Source organism: Parasteatoda tepidariorum, chromosome X1 (genome assembly GCF_043381705.1).
Source record: "Parasteatoda tepidariorum isolate YZ-2023 chromosome X1, CAS_Ptep_4.0, whole genome shotgun sequence".
NCBI classification, from domain to species: Eukaryota; Metazoa; Arthropoda; class Arachnida; order Araneae; family Theridiidae; genus Parasteatoda; species Parasteatoda tepidariorum.
Window position 1 is genome coordinate 15,801,198 of NC_092214.1, and position 17,478 is coordinate 15,818,675.

General features: G+C 28.0%; 1 protein-coding gene and 1 long non-coding RNA gene across 5 annotated transcripts in view; one reads left to right on the forward strand and one right to left on the reverse strand.

Annotated features, from left to right (window-relative positions):
- Positions 1-17,478, reverse strand: part of LOC107436387 (paired mesoderm homeobox protein 2A-like) — a 109,779-nt gene that overhangs the window by 48,982 nt on the left and 43,319 nt on the right. For 3 of the 4 annotated variants that reach the window (XM_016048088.3, XM_071187687.1, XM_071187685.1), the window contains one exon: positions 4,303-4,514. In XM_016048088.3, the coding sequence (XP_015903574.1) occupies positions 4,303-4,514 (212 nt within the window). The remainder of the gene's footprint in view (positions 1-4,302; positions 4,515-17,478) is intronic. The other variant, XM_071187686.1, reaches the window with a different exon arrangement.
- LOC122268736 (uncharacterized) overlaps positions 1-17,478 on the forward strand; it is a 53,419-nt gene that overhangs the window by 32,527 nt on the left and 3,414 nt on the right. The gene's annotated exons all lie outside the window — the stretch shown is intronic.

The following is a 17,478-nucleotide window of genomic DNA, read 5'->3' on the forward strand; positions in this document are numbered from 1 at the left end:
CAAAGCACATAATAGTAGAATGAAATAATTAAAATCAATTCAATCTCTTCTTACCCAAACACATTCTGAAATAAAACAACTTGTAACAGTTATTTGTTTTTAATCTTTGAAAATTTAGGTCACAATTCATGAAATACACAATCCTTGTAAAATCGAAACTTATGTAAACACACTTAGAGTTTTAATTATTTCTTTCAAATTAAAAGAGAAAAAAAATTTCACATCCGCAATAGTATAGATAAAACGTTATTATTACGGATGATAAATTCGTATTCCTTAAATTGCTTTCTTTTGAAAAACCTTTTTTACAATTGAGGAAAGAAGGTGGAATCCCTATCATCACACACATTTGTTGGAAAACATTGACCCATTTTCCTTTTTTTCCCTTTTTCTTCCTTTTTTTCTTTTATCCAGGATGCCTTTTGTAGTAGGTTTGAGTAATCTAACTCTTTATGAACTTACATTTTTAATACTTTTAATTCTGTCTCTGCTATGAGATATTCTTTTCACATTTTTTTTGTCTCAATTTTTATCAGGATGTTTCAGCATTGAGCAATTAATTATTAAAATCTCAGAAGGACATCTGAAATCATACTTTTGTTTTACTCACAGTCTAGAAATTACATCTAGTCTAGAAATTACATGTTTGTCTTGATGGTTAGGCATATTTTTGAAATTCACTTAAACTGGAAACAGTAGCATTTTTCACACGTACTCATTCAGGATCGGATCGGGAAAAATAAAGCAGATAAGTCAATCAAAAAACGAAAGTTTTTATTTTATTATCATAATATAAAGAAGTCGAAGTGCTTTACTATAAAATGTCAGGGAAAATCTTGCAAACTTATCTTAATGATTCTTAAGTGAAAATGATTATAACTCAATCAGAAAATATCTCCGGTTCTCACGCATGGTTAAAGGAAAAACATAAAATGTTAATTCTAGCATTCTTTAATCTAAATTTAGAACCGGATGAGAATAATAAATGTGAGAACGCGACTCGTTTTGAATAATAAATTAAGAAAAAGATTTCGATAAAGAAATAACAAAAAAAGATTTGTTAAAGCAGATGATTTTTTTATTTTATTTTATAACCGTTGTTGAACAGCGGGCCCAGTGTTTGGGCTAACTACTGATGTCCAACTCCGTAGCCTTGTAATTTTGAACTCATTTTAGAAGACAAGGGAACTCCTGCATCAAGTATTGGGAGAAATTTGCCTTCGTGGAGGACTTTTTGATGAAACTAACCCGCATTCACGTCACATGGAGAGGAAAACCACGGAAACTTCCCACGGTTAGCCTAACGACAAGAGGACTTTAACCCATGATTCATCTACCACTGAGGATATTTTACGTCAGCAAATGCGGTTGGAGCAAGCCGGTTGTGGAATTCGACCAGCCATTGCTGGGATTCGAACCCGGTTCACCTAATTGGAAGGCTCTATTCCCTGAGGCTCAAAGCTAATGATTTGTTAGAGCTGAATGAGGTACGCTCATATTTGTATCAATTGGTCTCTGTATATAATAATGATGAAATAACGCACATTATTGAAAAAACCGCCACATCGGATGTCTTCCCTTTCAACATTTAGAGTGGCGAAAGTAAATTTGCGTCCATTGAAAAGTATTGAAGAGACGGTAGTGAAGCAACGGTAGTTGGAAATGAAGTGCTTGTAAATGATGCGTATTTATCGAAAACTGTGTATGCGCACTCGTGTACCTCTAAAAAGGAGCGTCACTATTTTGAAGGCGGCGCTTTATTTTTGTGCCTCTCAGTCGATAAAAACATTTTTGTACCTTTTATTTCTATGGTGTCTTCTGTATTCAAGAGGTACATAAGCTATGCAACTCTTATATGAAGAAACTAAATGGTAAAATGTGTTTGTGCTTTTAATTTAAATTGTGCTCTTTTTAAGTGTCTTTAGCAATTTCTTAAAACGTAATGAAATAAAACAAAATTGAAAAAAGTGGACATGTTGAGATGATAGTATATAATTTTTTTTTTCAGAATAGTATTAAAATTTTTTACTTATGTAACAAACAAAGTTATGAAACATTTTTCAAAACTGAATTAACTGTGGCAAACCAAACTTTAAAGTATTGTTCATACAACGATACATAAAGTTCCATCACTATAGAATAGTTCGCAATAATATTGTACACTTTAAGAAATAATGGTGTTTTTTTGATGTTGAGGCAAACTTTAATTTTTTTACATTGCATGCAGTCACATTTCTGTTATACTTTTTCAAGGTTATAGTTTTATTTATTAATTATTTTTTGTTTGTTTATTTAAAATATATTTTGATGCGATTCAATTTAGTGACTTCATAGCAAAAACATTTCGTTTAAAAATGTCATATTTTTAGTAGCATATTGTCACTCATTTTTGAAAACAATCGTAATTATGTCAATTTTATATTATTTTTTCCACAATTATTTCAATTGCTGCAACACCAAACCTTTTTACTGTGCATATAATCTTGTTAAAAGAGGAGACAAAAAATAGATTCTATTAACAAGAATCACAGTAATTATAAAGAATTTGATTCGAAGGAACATAAAATTTTTTTAAACTTATAGAATAGAAAGAACTTTAAAAATACACACTTTAAAAGCTAGCTTGATACACTTGTTGGCAGTTTGTCAGATCGGGACACTTTTGGTGTAAGTTGTACAATGTAAAAAATTTCGGATCAAATCAGAATAAAAAATACTCATGGTGCCGGTACTTTTTACCCTTAAAACCATTTTTTTTTACTGTAAGCTTTTACGGAACAAAAATCTAATATACCGTAATTTTTACAGTAATATATATATAGTAAAATCACTGTAATTTAATTAGTATTACTGTAAAAATTACGATGTAAAGTTTTACGGTAAAAAGGAAATTTACTATAAAAAGTAATTTTGGATAATTCACCTAGGATGCTAGTACTTTTAACCGGAATTTTTCAGTGTATTTTAAGTACCTTATGGGCAAGGAAATGAAAATTTTTTCTTTCATTTACTAAGAACTTAAATTTACAGTGTAATAGAAAATGTTCCATTCATATAGAACTATTACTTTTTTAATAGCTAATAATATTTATTTTTAGTTAAAAAGTTCTAAAAAAAAAGTTTTAGAAAAATTCTAAAAAAAAAAAGGCTCTGAACTTTGAGAGAAAAGTGCAATGTTTCTCTTTAGAAATAACGGAGCTCTTCTTTCTAAACCAGTAACGAGATTACAAAAGATGATATTTGAGTACAACTTAAATGAATAAGATCTTTCAGAAAGTATTATATCCAAATATTACATAAGAAGCATGTTTTTGACAATGGACTCGCCAATTGTCAGTAAAAATAAACAAATCGCAAATACTTTCGGAAAAAAGTCGCAACTCCTACCTTTTTTTTTTTTTTTTTTTTTTTTTTTTTTTTTTTTTTTTTTTTTTTTTTTTTNTTTTTTTTTTTTTTTTTTTTTTTTTTTTGCTTTAACATTCTCTGTTGTAATCTAATATTAAGAATTTAAGGATTGACGTAAAAAACAATAATAAAAGATGAAGTAAATAATAATAATAATAATAAAGAAGATAATAAAGCAAAATTTACGTTATAATTCATGTTATGAAATTTTAAAACTTTTTTTCCTAAATTTCTCTATTTCCAAATTTAACTTTTACTTCAAATTTTACTTTTTTCCTCGTGTAGTTTTATCAAATTTCTTAGCAACGTTTTTTTTTTGCAAAAATAAGTAAATAAATAAATAAATAAACAGGGTATAAGAATTGCTGATACCCTGCTCTCTATTGTCAGCAAACCTAAACCACCTTTCCCCTTTACAGCCTGCTTGAATGGCCACTAATTATTATTTATTAACATTAATATTCACTATATAAACTTAATAATTAACTTAAATACAATAGTATTGTTTTTATGACTCCTATTGAACTATTGAATATGCAAAAGGCACAAGTCTTAATATTAAAATAATAAATAAAAAAAATTGCGAAAAACTTTTCTAACTCTGACTTTTTTTTTGCTCTAAAATTTACTTACTTCATTCATTTTTCTTAAAGCACTCTGGGATTAATATATAAAAAACAATCTTTAGTGAAAAAAAAATAGTTTAACACTGCTAATTATCCTTATGTGAAGGGAAGTATTGAAACAATTTTTCATTAATTGAATCTTTCGCTAAAAAACTTGTCAGCACATGTCGTGTCTGTATTTGATCAAAAACGAAAAAACCTTTTTTTTTATCTTCAACTTTACAATGTAAAGGGCAGCTTTTAAAGCGAACTATTGAATAAAGTTGAGTACCTGTACTCTTGCTTCTGTTAAATCTGTCCTAAGAGCAATTTCTTCTCTTGTGTAGATATCTGGATAATGTGTTTCTTGGAAGGCTTTTTCTAACTCTTTTAATTGAGCACTTGTAAATGTGGTTCGAATCCTACGTTGTTTTCTTTTTTCTGTTAAAACTCCTTCATGATATACTTTGTATGGTGGAAGGCTGGCAGCTGAAATATAAGAGACTGCTAATATTTAAAAATATTCATAAGTTTTCAAATAATTTATCAAAGAAATCTAAATTCAGTTCACTGTGAAAATTTTTAATGTGTCTCATTAGTGGCAACTACTTTACACCTAAGTGGTGTACTCTAGATGTTTCACTACACCAAAAATTTTACTTTACACTATTTGGTGTAAAGAAGCCATTTATGCTATTCAATAACACTGGAATTTATAATTACAATAAGATAAGATACGAGTCAGTAAAGTTATTCTAACAATACAATATAAAACGTTAATTTAGGATACACATTGCACAAAGAGAAAATAAACAAGGCTTGACAAAACTGAAGAAGAAAGAAATTAAATATTCTAAAATTATTTTATAGAATTGACAGATTTATTTAAATATTTTTATTAATCTTCTTTTTAAATTACATTTTTTTTAAAAATAATTTTAATCTATTTTGAATGGTTTAACATACATATTGCTTCAAAAAATTGTTATTTCTTTTGAAAGCGCTAATTAAAAAGCACTTTTTTATTAAAAACAGCCCACTTTGTTTTCATCTGAAACAGGAAGTCACGTGATTTTTGATTAATATGTCATGCAAGGGAAGAAATACTGTGTAGTGAGCAGTATTTCTACCTATGTGCGCAAATGCAAAGAAAACAACACGTTATTTAGCATTTTTTGATGTGCCGACAAAAGATGCTGTAAGAAAGAAAAGATACCTCGTTATGAAGCAGGATGATAAAAAATAATAATAAATAAATAAATAAAAATTTAAAAAAAAATGAAAACCTGTTTTATCTACAACAATTGTTCGAAATGCTTGAAAGACCACTTTCATGCAAGTATATGTATTTCTATATATATTTTACTTTTCTTAAGGTATAAAGTGTAATAAATTTCTATGATAGTCATCTGTTGTTAGCTGGATTTTCTTAGCTCTGAATATTTAATGAAGAGTATGTAAAAATGAGTTATGAATGTCTGATGTTACCTATTCGTATGATTTATACACACAAAATAAATTTACTCTTTCATTTTTATGTTTAGTTTTATAATAGATTAGGAGGATATTTTAGGTTTATTCAAAAGTTTCTTTTTATTTATTAATAAGATAAAAGTTATATTTGATTTTTTTTATATGTTCTTCCAAAATAATTCCCTGCCTTTTCTTAACAATTTATTACATTTCTCATTAACGCATTTAAAAAAATTTTAAATTTATTTATCTTTGGTTTTCCTGATACAAATACATTTGGTTAATTATTTCTAATGTGTCCTGAAAATTTTTATCTATTTTTTTTACTTTATTCTTCTTTACTTAAAATAAATTTTTATTGCTTAAAAATAGGAATTTGCCTAAAAATATTATATCTATATGCACATTAGATAGATTTATTTTTGTATAGTACTAAGTCTTAAGTAATTTAGTTTATAAACACGCATTTTAATAATTATAATATATTGTATACTTAAGAAAAGTTGTTATGGTTTTTTTATGGAATCTTTAGCTATGTTATAAACATAATAATCTCTGTATACGAATTTTCTACATAATTTTAATAATAAATATTTTTAGGTTTCAAGAATGCCATAAACTAAAGTTGCTGCTTATTGTTTTAATTTATTTCTTCTTGAATATCATTTATTTCATACTGAAATTTATCTTCAGCATAAATTTCAAGAAGCAAGCCTTAGATTGAAAAAATAAATTGTGTCTCACTTATTTACATCTCATATAGACAAAACTTTTGCATCAGTATCGTCAACGCTTTCTAAAAAAACTGCTTATAGGCAACGAAAACGAAATGGTGGGAGACCTATTGAAAAAGTTTGAACTCTCGACTGCACATGCTAATTTAGATATAAATAATTCAAATCCAGCTAGAGATTCGACTAGTAAAGCGAAGTTAGTAACAGCAGAAAGCATAGCTAGTTATTAACTTGCCAAGTAAAATTGACAGCTGCTTATCGAAGCAAGGCTACAAATACATTTAGTGTTGTAACTTCTAACTTAGGCCTAACCAGAAATGCAAAACATAGCTTGTGGCGGAAAGGGATAGAATCTGATATATATTTAGTGATATAGCAAAAAACAGTTGCCATTGACTATGTATACACCAGGATAAGACAATGATCAAGAGAAAAGAGAGCACTCATGATAAAATCAATATAAAAAATCATTAATGTGGAATTTAAAGTAAGGAAAAATTCCTCATTGAACTTATGTTTATCTATTCTAAATGTTCTGATGGTACTAAAAAAAGACAAAATGAAACTTACAAACATCTGGATATGTTATAGGGGATGTCCACAAGCAACATGTCCCGAATTTTTAAGGAAACTTTATCTCCTCTTGAAGTGTTCTCCAGAATTTTATTGTTTGGTCCACTGATTCTAATAGAATCAAACTGTACCTGCCAGTAGGAATCATTATTGTTTTGAAATTCCAATTGAAAAACTTTCAAATGCATTTCATCAATGTATGACTTGGTCCGACAACTACAAGACCAATACTGTAAATTCTCTTGGTGTATTTTGATAAAACGGTGCGTTTTATGTCCAGGGGTTATGGCGGATCCAACCATTGTGGATATTTAAAGATGTTCTCTCACATGGCAGATCGAGGCTTTAAAAATATCGAATATTTTTTTACATTGACACTCATATATCCTCTCTCACCAATGGCTGCAGATAAAGTGAAATTCACAAAGTTGCAGTCAAAGAAAAAGTGATAAATAAACTGAGAAATTTTGATATTTTATCCTAACGTATACTTACTTTAATCACAACTTGGCACAGTTATTTGATCAAATTTTTATAACGGTTTGTGGCATTATTAATAGTAAAATGAAATAATGCGAAAATATACTTTTTTCTAAGTTTTTGAGACTTATTAATTGTTTTAAGAATAATATCGATAACAATATTTACTATTCACTACTTTACATGATGCTTATATATTCAGTACTTTATTAACTTCAAAGTAAAACTTTTCTCTCATGTTTTGACATTTAAATAGATATTGTTTCAAATATATTGTTTTTTTTTTCCAAATTCATTTTGTCTAAAAATGTGTAAATTTTGATTAAAAAAATTAAAAACATTATTTTTGAAATAAAGTGAACATAACAAATATAAAATAGTGTCATTGACAAGCTCTTCGATTGAACAGTCAAGAGTAGCCATTGTTTTTTTTGTTTTTTTTTTTCGAATGGCAGACACTGAACTTAGAAGATGCCCACGCCACACTGCCACAAACCCGTTCATAGGGTGGGCCACATTCACTCATCACACACAACAGAGGACAACACAAGAGAGAGAAACATCCGTGCCCAGAGCGGGATTCAAACCCGCGGCCATTGGCTTCGCAGTCAGGTACGCTAACCCCGTGGCCACCTAGCCGGCGAGTAGCCATTGTAATTAATTTTGAAAACTCTTTGTAATGAGAATTCTAGGTGGTTATCTTAGGTTACTATTGCATATAGTAAGATATATTTTAGTATTAAATAGTTAATATTTTATAATTTTTATAACAAATATCAAAAAAAAAAAATTTTTTTTTTTTAGTTAGAAATAAATTCTTTTAATAAAAATGCCTATTCTATGTAGTCAGCGTGTATGAAATGGATTTCCAAGCTTATGTCGATTCGGATTAAATGTTAAATTTTCTAAATCCTTGGTTTTACATTCATGAAAATATCATATTAATGTACATGAGTGTCTTGTTTTAATTAATCTCTCTATTTTGGAAAGTTTCATGCTATATATATATGTTTTTTTTCTTTAAATCTTTGTTTCGATCCAAAGTTAAATACAAAATTTCTTTCTCACTTTTGCTCATTAACCTGGATTTACATTCGTAATTATTTCACATTAATGCATGCGAGTATCTTGTTGTAATTAATCATTTCATTTTCAAAATTTATTTTAAGATATGTTTTTAAGTACATTGTTTTTATTAAAAGAATTCGTAAAATATTATGTTTACATTATTTATTTTATTTAATGTCAATATCTAACATAAATAGCATTTTATAATATTATGTTCTGTATTTACAGCGGATTGTCCGCATCATAATACCAATACAGAAAACCGAGTGCTATTTTATAAACAATATGTTCACAACTTCTAATAGTGCCTTTTAAATATAAGTTTAAGCATATGAAGATAAGAATTATATATCTTTTTATTAGTGACTCAACAAATAACAAAAATAGCATATAATTTTCAATTATTTTTAATTTAATTACGTTGTGTAAGTAAAATCTATAGAGATTTGTTACATTTCTATAGCTTTATTTGAAAGAAACTGGTGTTAGCAAAGTTTTATAGAAGAGAATAAAGTAGCACAATTTTAAAATCACACACTTTTGTTCAAATATGAAAAAAGTTGGCTTTTATTGACAAATATTATTTAGTGGTAACTAAAAGAAATAGACCTATAAATTTTAATTAAAAAAATCTTGTTACCAGAAAATGGATCGAAATGTTTCAACGCATAAAATTGACTATTTGATCTGCGAAGTGGAGAAATAATGATCTCAGCCGTAAAATTACAAACTCGCTTACCAAATATATAAGTTTTCCTATTACACTGTAAAATAAAATTTATGTAAACCATTAGAAAATATTTATTTAAAGTATTTAATTGACACATACTAATTTATAATATTCCAAAAAAAATGTCATTTAGGAAAATTGCCAATTTATTCAATTTAGGAAAATAGAAATAAAGGACCCTTTACATTAAATTTTGACTGTGTTTATCCCTTTTTCTGCCCGTAATTCAATGATTTCTCCATTACTTTTAAAGTTAGGATGAACCACCGAAAATAATCCGTTTGTGAACATTTGCATTGCATTATGTTTTTCAGTTGTCACAAAATCCATAGTTGTTTGACGATAATGAGCACTTGACATCAGCACTATAGCCTATGGTAACACTATCTGATGATGTATTAAAGATCAGATATTCTGAATTTATTTATTTTGATGCGGTGATTCTTCTAAATTTTTTTAGCAGGGGATTACCCACTTTTGATGGTCTAAGCTGGCACCAAGAAGCGTTTCAACCAGATTTCCTTCATATTGAAACTTGATATAATTTCGATGCAGTGATCCCTGCTTATCGTACCAAAGAAAAGTCCAACTAATCCATTGTCCAACCGATAGTTGCGCAATTTTACAGCAAATATCAGCATTGATTTTGTACTTGTTGAATTAGAAAATCGTCTGCTCCAGTAACTATCTCCTCTATGGCAAATTCTGGTGGTGAATTGATACTTTTTCTGAGTCACTAAACTCTGAAAAGTAATTGCACAAATGCAATTTTTTAACATTGTTTTCATTAACAATTTGCATACTTGAAGGACTTTTGGGATCTTCAGTAGCTTTTCTCCCCAAATTCGAGGCATACGTGAGCTTTTAACTGGAACCAACCGATGCCAATTTTGAAATTTTCCAGTAACTCTCTACTTCCTTAGGTGATGGTACTAAGATTTTCCTCTGAACTCAGAAAAGGGATGCAATTGTATGCTTACATCTACCTGCGCTTACAGCGCAATCTTAACAGAGTAGTGATATGAGGTTTTGAGCCATCTCATCGCAAATTAAAGTATTTACTTCGGATTTTGTGCCTACTTTTGCTTATGCAGATACTCTCCTCGCGTACATAGCCCACACCAATTATCTTCATGTGACTCTCTTACTGATCTGAGATAAGAAGAAATGTTTTGAAAAATACTTCGAAATGAAAAATAATTAACATTATAAAGTCAATTAACATAATAAAGAATACCAGTAAAAATATTTTATTGAAATATTGTTTGAAGTTAATTGAAGTATTAATACTTAAAAAATTTAAAGAAAATACATAATTAAACGATGCGTATTTTTTTATATCTATTTGACTTTTTATTCATTTTTATATAATATTAATCAAAAATATTTATTAAAAAATATTTCGGGAAAATTAATAACTCTATTTTAATTGCATAAATATATTGAAGTCAAGCATATGTGTTTATTTAGTTATTATTATGATAAAATAATCTGTGCATTAATTTCTTATCTAAGATTTCTTTTTAGAAAGTACCAAAAAAAAATTTATAATTTGAAGTAAGGATAGGGTCCTATCCTTTCTTCAAATTATAAATTTTCTTCACAATAATTTTTGAAATTTTTCGAAAATCAACCATAACAATACTTTTTAAATTCTCTATTATAGAAACAGGAATTAACTTTTATAAACACCAATCATTTCTAGGAATACCAAAATTTCTATTACCAACTTTGAAAATAAATATTAACATTATGCGTTTAAATACATTAAGAGCATTATAAGAACATTTGAATTATTCTAATTTTGAAAGAATTTAAATAAAGAGGTGATAAAGTTCTTAAAGATATATAAAAAAACATAAAGCAATAGCAAAATTAATACCAAATAAAAAATATGAACCTTAAGCCATACATAAGATCCTTTACTGTTTGCTTAAATATTAATTAAATTACAAAAAGTTTGCATTGGTAACTATTCTCCGTTTGGATGAGGTTTTTTTAAAAAAATGTTTTAAGAAAAAGGGAAAATTTATTTCATAAATACATTTGTAACAATAAGTAGTAATAGCGATTACAATAGCGTATATATTCCTATTTACTAAAAGAATAACAATTATGCGAATACATATATGAGCATTACTGTATATTTAAATATTTAATACGTCTTGTAAATAGTAATATTTTCAGTTTGCATGAGTTTTTTTTAAAATTAATTTTGGAAAGAGGAAATTAATTGCTCAAAAAACTATTTCGACCAATAGAAAAAAATCCTATTTATTCAAAGAAAATCATTGTTGAGATTTAAATATTAAATACATATTGATTATTTTCGTTTTGCATGAATTATTTAAAATTTTTTAATAAAAGAGACTGTTTTGGCTAAAATTAGATGACATCACAGAGTTATAAATTGGATCAATGTACTTCGATTGTTTAAATCATAGAAATATTAATCCGCTTTAATTAAATTAAATAAAATAACTGGAATAAACTGATCATATCTTTGAGTTCCTCTTATTTCAGACAAATGTGAAACTTGTTTTTGGTAGACTTCCATTTTAGACACAGTTACAAAATTGTAAATTTAATTCACGAAATCTTTCAAAAAGAAAGAGAACACCAAAATAAAACAGCATTAAAATATGCGTTGAAAAACAGAGGCACACGTGACACTAATTAACGATCGTTCTTGGTTGCATCATCTACGGAGACTTTTTAGGACAATTTCAATTGTTAACAATTAAATATTTTTAAGAAAAAACAATAGGATTTTGGGATTAAGGATAGAATTTTCTATACGTTAGGACAGAAAAATTAAAATTTTAAGAGATGCTGAAATTGTCCATTATCTTTATAATATAACTGAAAGCATACATGCTTATTTATAGCAGTTTACTTGTTTCTGTTCAGTATCGTGTAAGGTGAAATCAAATTTTCACCTTCTCTGCTCGATTATAAGCAAAAAATCGATCATCCGACAGCTTCATCAATTTTTGGTGATTTAATTATAACCTTTATACTATAGAGGTTTGCACCACTAAATTCGGATTCCATCACAGTTTGTACAGTATATAAGATAGTTATTTTTTGAGAGGCAATTGGATTTCCGATACATTAAAGAAGTTTTTTTTAAAGTGAATTTACAAGGTAGAACATGCTTCTAAGGAACAGTAAAAATTTTATGTTTTACGAGTTGTTTGGAATGAGGAAGCTGAGGAATTATAAGATAAAAGTGAAATACTATTAAAAAAAACTATTTATTTATTTTGCTTTTGTAAATACAGAAGGAAAAGCAGCATAACTATTTAAAAATTCCTTTATTGAAATTTTCTTACCTTATATATACTTCTTAAACAGGGTGTTTTATAAAGACTACTCTTAATATGTAATACAGAAATACACACATTGGGTTTCGCAAAATTAATATTCACGAAAAAGCAAAAATACCCTCAAAATCCGACAAATTAAAGAAGTGAATATAATAAACATCAGAACAGGTTTCACTGTACTGTGATTTACCAGATGTCAATAGCGTTTCTGATTTTTCTTCGGTTAAGTTAAATATTGATTTGCGACAAACGGTTTGATTTCATTATGATTCTAAAAATACGTATTAAAGGCGGTTTTTACAGAACACCCAGTATGAAAAAAAATGGAGTTGATCAAATTTCCCCTATGAAGAAAACCTTACTGAATTATTTCTAATTTTTTGAATCCATCAAAACTTATGAATAAAAATACGCATTTTTTTCACGGAATAAAGGCAAATATTTTTATGAAATTAAGTTTTCCAAATAGTTAAATATTCGCTTACACATTTAAATTTGGTTAAGACGAAGGAAAACAGTTTCTATCTTAGAATACAATAAAAGTTGTACCTTTTAATGCGAACTTAAAAAAACTTTTCCCGTTTTAGATGAAATAAATTTTTCCTTGACACCCTTGCTGTGAAACAAGTTTATGTCCTTTCCTCAATCGTTTGAAGCAGAATTTTTATTATACCTGTTTTTGTACTTTTTTTATTACTTTGTATTAATTTAAATCAAAATAAAATTGAAAATATTATATTCAGCATTTTAATAATTTATGAGTTTTCAAAATACAGCATGAAATATCGGTGTCTTTTTCTGCATTAAAGGTAAAATCTTTCACTCACGTCTCACTTCCTAACAATAACTTTTTGAATTTGCATTATTTAGATCTAAGAGAAACAATGATTCGTCATTGAAATTTCTTTAATTTACAAAATCAATTATTGATAAATTTTTGAATATGAATGAAAAAAATATCTAATTACTTTTTTTATATTTTATATTTTAGTACAAGTATATAATCTAACAGATTTGTTTAGTAACCATTAGAATGTTTTTACAACTAAAAATAACCAAAATATGTTTTTCTTTTNGCATCAAAGAGTTAACTAGGCAAATAAAGATAGTGTACTGGTTTTTGGTACTAATGGGGGGGGGGATCAAACTAAATACAAGATGGACTTGATGACGACTGGTTGAGTCACGCTGACCTAAGATTCAATCTTAATGGCTCGAGGGCCTAACTTTAAAAATGTTAATTAATAACATCATGCGATATTTTGAGATATTTGTATAGTAGTTTTGACGATATTATATTTTGCACGATATTTTGATAAAATCAGAGAAGAAAGTATACTTTCTCTGAATAAACATAAATTTTTTTCGACAGAATTCAAACCCTCAAAATAAAGGGGATATCTGCAATTTGGGAAATATAGTCCCAATAGTTTGGTCAGGAGAGCTGTTGAAAGTTTTGACCCCTTAATGTTATTTTTTTTTATACGTATTTCACCATATCTCGAGAATTTTTAAGAAAAATTGAAAAAATCTTGCACACAATTATAAAATTCGTTTATCCAAAGATAATTCCACGCAAAGTGTAACTTTCATTAAATAATGCTTTTTTATTATTTATTTTAATAATAGTGGAAAAAAATTTGAATTGTAAGGTGCACAATTTTTTGCATCTTTTTCAAGAATCCGATATTACACGGCGAAATACGAAATTTGAGAGAAATCAGTCAAATAGTTCTTGAATAATCAAATTTTAAAAATAAGACTCAAAAAAGGGGTATTCAGGGAAAGTTGGTTTCTGTGTCTGATTTTGTCGTATCGTCTGTACTGATTAATAAAAATATTTCAGGTCAATCCGAAGATAGTGGCCTAGAACGTGGAGATCAAAAGTTATTTAGGGTGATTTTATTTTGCGCACTATACATAAAAATTAAATGACTGCATATAAAATGTTAAAGATAGTAGATAGAAAATATATTAATTTTAATAATAAGTGGTTCTTTGCTAGGGACAATCCACATTTTAAAGTTTTTATTTTAAAATTTCCGAACGGTGACTTACCTTGTGACTTATCCTTATGTTTTTGTATTACTTTCTTGCAAGTATTCTATTTAATGACCACAATCAATTTAGGCGAGGAGAACTCTAAGAATTTCTAAGAATTCGTTTATTATACTATTGATAATATTTTTACGGCACAATTTTATTGGATATTTTCTCAAAATAATCAATTCTTCAATTAACCTGTTGACACGTAAAAATGACAACCCAATTGTATTAAATTACCAAATTTATTAAAAACTTTTATTTTACTTCATTTTTATTAACTCACTTTTGAACAATAATGGTTTTAATAGTATCGTGATCTCTACAGAAGGTCACCATTTTATCATCAAGGTGAATTTTTTGTAATCAAAATTTTAGACCTTTTAAACTGCATCCCTGTATCTGAGAACCCTGACCATAAGCAGAAATCCATTATCGTTTCTGAAATGTATCGTTATTGAAATTTTTCACTAATTACAGACTAGCTAGTAGTTTAAATTTTAACTGGAGTTCTGCATATGACATGATGATAATACAAGTATCAATCTTTTACAGATATAAACAGCCATAAACGGAATTTTTCTAGGTATTTACCATCTAAGAGAACTTAATGTTCATCGAAATTTCGATCATACCAACAGACTGTTGTGCTCAGAATTTAACCAGTGTGTGAAGTTAATATCGTTTTTTAAATGGTGCGATCAAAATTTATCACTATTTTATCGCTCAAAGTTTCTACCTTTTTATTGTAGGAACATTAAAAAACTTAGAGAAGTAAAACTAAACAATTTAAAAATCATTTTCCAGAGTCAGATCTAAAAAGTATCAATTCTTCAACAACGGTGCATCATTTAAGCAATAAAATCCCGTCGTTTTTCACAAGTGCTGCACCCTACCTTTTTCTCTGTTTTAAACCTCACAAAAATAAAATTGTTTCCCTTTTAGATCACTTAAAAAACGTAGTTCTGAATTTATTGTTTTAAAATGTATATGAACCTTTACGCGTGTGTGACTGATTAATTTAAGGTGAGAGTAATTTTATCTTAGCTTGTTAATCGATTGATGTTATAAGCACTGTAAGTTTGAAGCACATATTGATTGTCCTTAATTAATCTTGCTTATTCCACTATTTTAATTCAGTTAGTTAACTGTGATGTCACAATGTAAAACTAAAAATTATCAATTCTTAAATATCTAACTTTGCCGGCATACAATATATATTTTTTTCACTGTGATTGAAAAAATAACCCGATTAAAAGTTTTTCACTGCTTTCAATTGTGAAAATATAGGGAGGCGAGCCGGGGTGACTTAGGGATAGAGCGTTCGCCTTGCAATGAGGTGAACTGGGTTCGAATACCAGTCATGGTTGGTCGATATGAATTCCTCACCAGGCTCGCGCCAACCACAATGCTAACGTAAAATATCCTCAGTTGTAGAGGGATCTAATCGTGGGTTAGAGTCCCCTTGCTATCAGGCTAACCGTGGAAAGTTTTCGAGGTTTTCCTCTCCTTGTAGCGCAAATGCCGATTAGTCTCATCAAAAAGTCCTCCACGAAGGCAAAATTTCTCCCAAGACTTGATTCTAGAAATTCTCTTGTCTTCTGGATTGGATTCAAAACAACGTACAACATAACAACAACAAATCATAAGTTTCCTTCTGATGTTTTAATAGAAACTAATGAGCCTCTTTAATTCGAAGTTTTAAAATTTCAGAACAACTAGATTTGTAATTCAATTGAATTATAATATTTAAGGACAGGCTTTCGAAGAAACGACATGCAACTGAAGGAAAATTTAAAATTATAGTTATTGCTAAATTGTTCTTCTGGTGCAGCTTGATGTTTGGAGTACAAATTGTTTTTTGAAGGTAGTGAATGATTCTAAAAAACATGCAATGCGTGGATTTTTAGAATAGTCTATATAAAACAACTTTGTTAAAATAGACAGCCTTAAATGATATACAGTATTTTGTAATGTTGGTGCCCATTAATAAATGCTACAAAAGTAGCAAATGAATTAATCTGCCTAGATTCACCGAATTTGGTGTTGAATACTTAAATTCAAGTAATTTCCTATACACTTTTAATCACCAATAATATGTACTTACACCATTCTTGAATTATTTCGAATTTTGGTGTGATGATCGAGAAATTTGTTGAAATATCTCCATTTCTGCTTTGTGTAATTTGAATTTATTTGAGCGCAATTATTTTATTTCTAAAATTGTATGCATTCTATTCGTAATGTAAACGTAATAACGAAGTTGCTGATTTTTATGTTTATTACATCCTTATTCTCCGTACTAAATTTTGGTGTTACTGAACATCAAAAATGTTGGCAACTATTTACACCAAAAATGTTACTGGTGTCCTTTGTTTATTTTAATCCTTCAATTTTAGTAATCCTTTTTTGGTGGTATTTTTGGAATTCTCCATGACAATTTCCTTTACCCACTAAATACACTATCCAGTGCTTTATTTAAAGTTAAATCTAAACGACAATTATAAAGGAAGCTAAATATTATTTTCGAGTGAAAATCGTCAGACTACAACACATTAACAGGTTTGTCTCGTTGAAAATTTCACAGAAACCGAGATTATGAAAGGCATGTATGTTTTTAGCTGTATAATAAAGATATTTATATTCTCATAAGATTTACATAAATCTGTCAATTGTATTAAATAATTTTGCAATATTTAACTTTTTTCAGTTTTGGTTTTGTTAAGCCTAATTCAAATTCATATTAGATTCTCTCTGTGTATGATTAACAAATTAGTTTCATTTTGAAACATATTGTATTCATGCATTCCAAATTAATGATTCTTTCTTTATATTGTATCATGACAACAACTTTACTGACTCGTATTATGTGTATCATATCTTATTGTAATTATGACAATTTTAGTGTTACTGAATAACAAAATGATGGCAGCTAATTTTATACCACGTAGTGCAAATTTGGGTTGCATATATACAAAATTTCTTAAAACAAAACTAGTTTGTTAATCAAACATGCAGAGAATATTAACATGAATTCG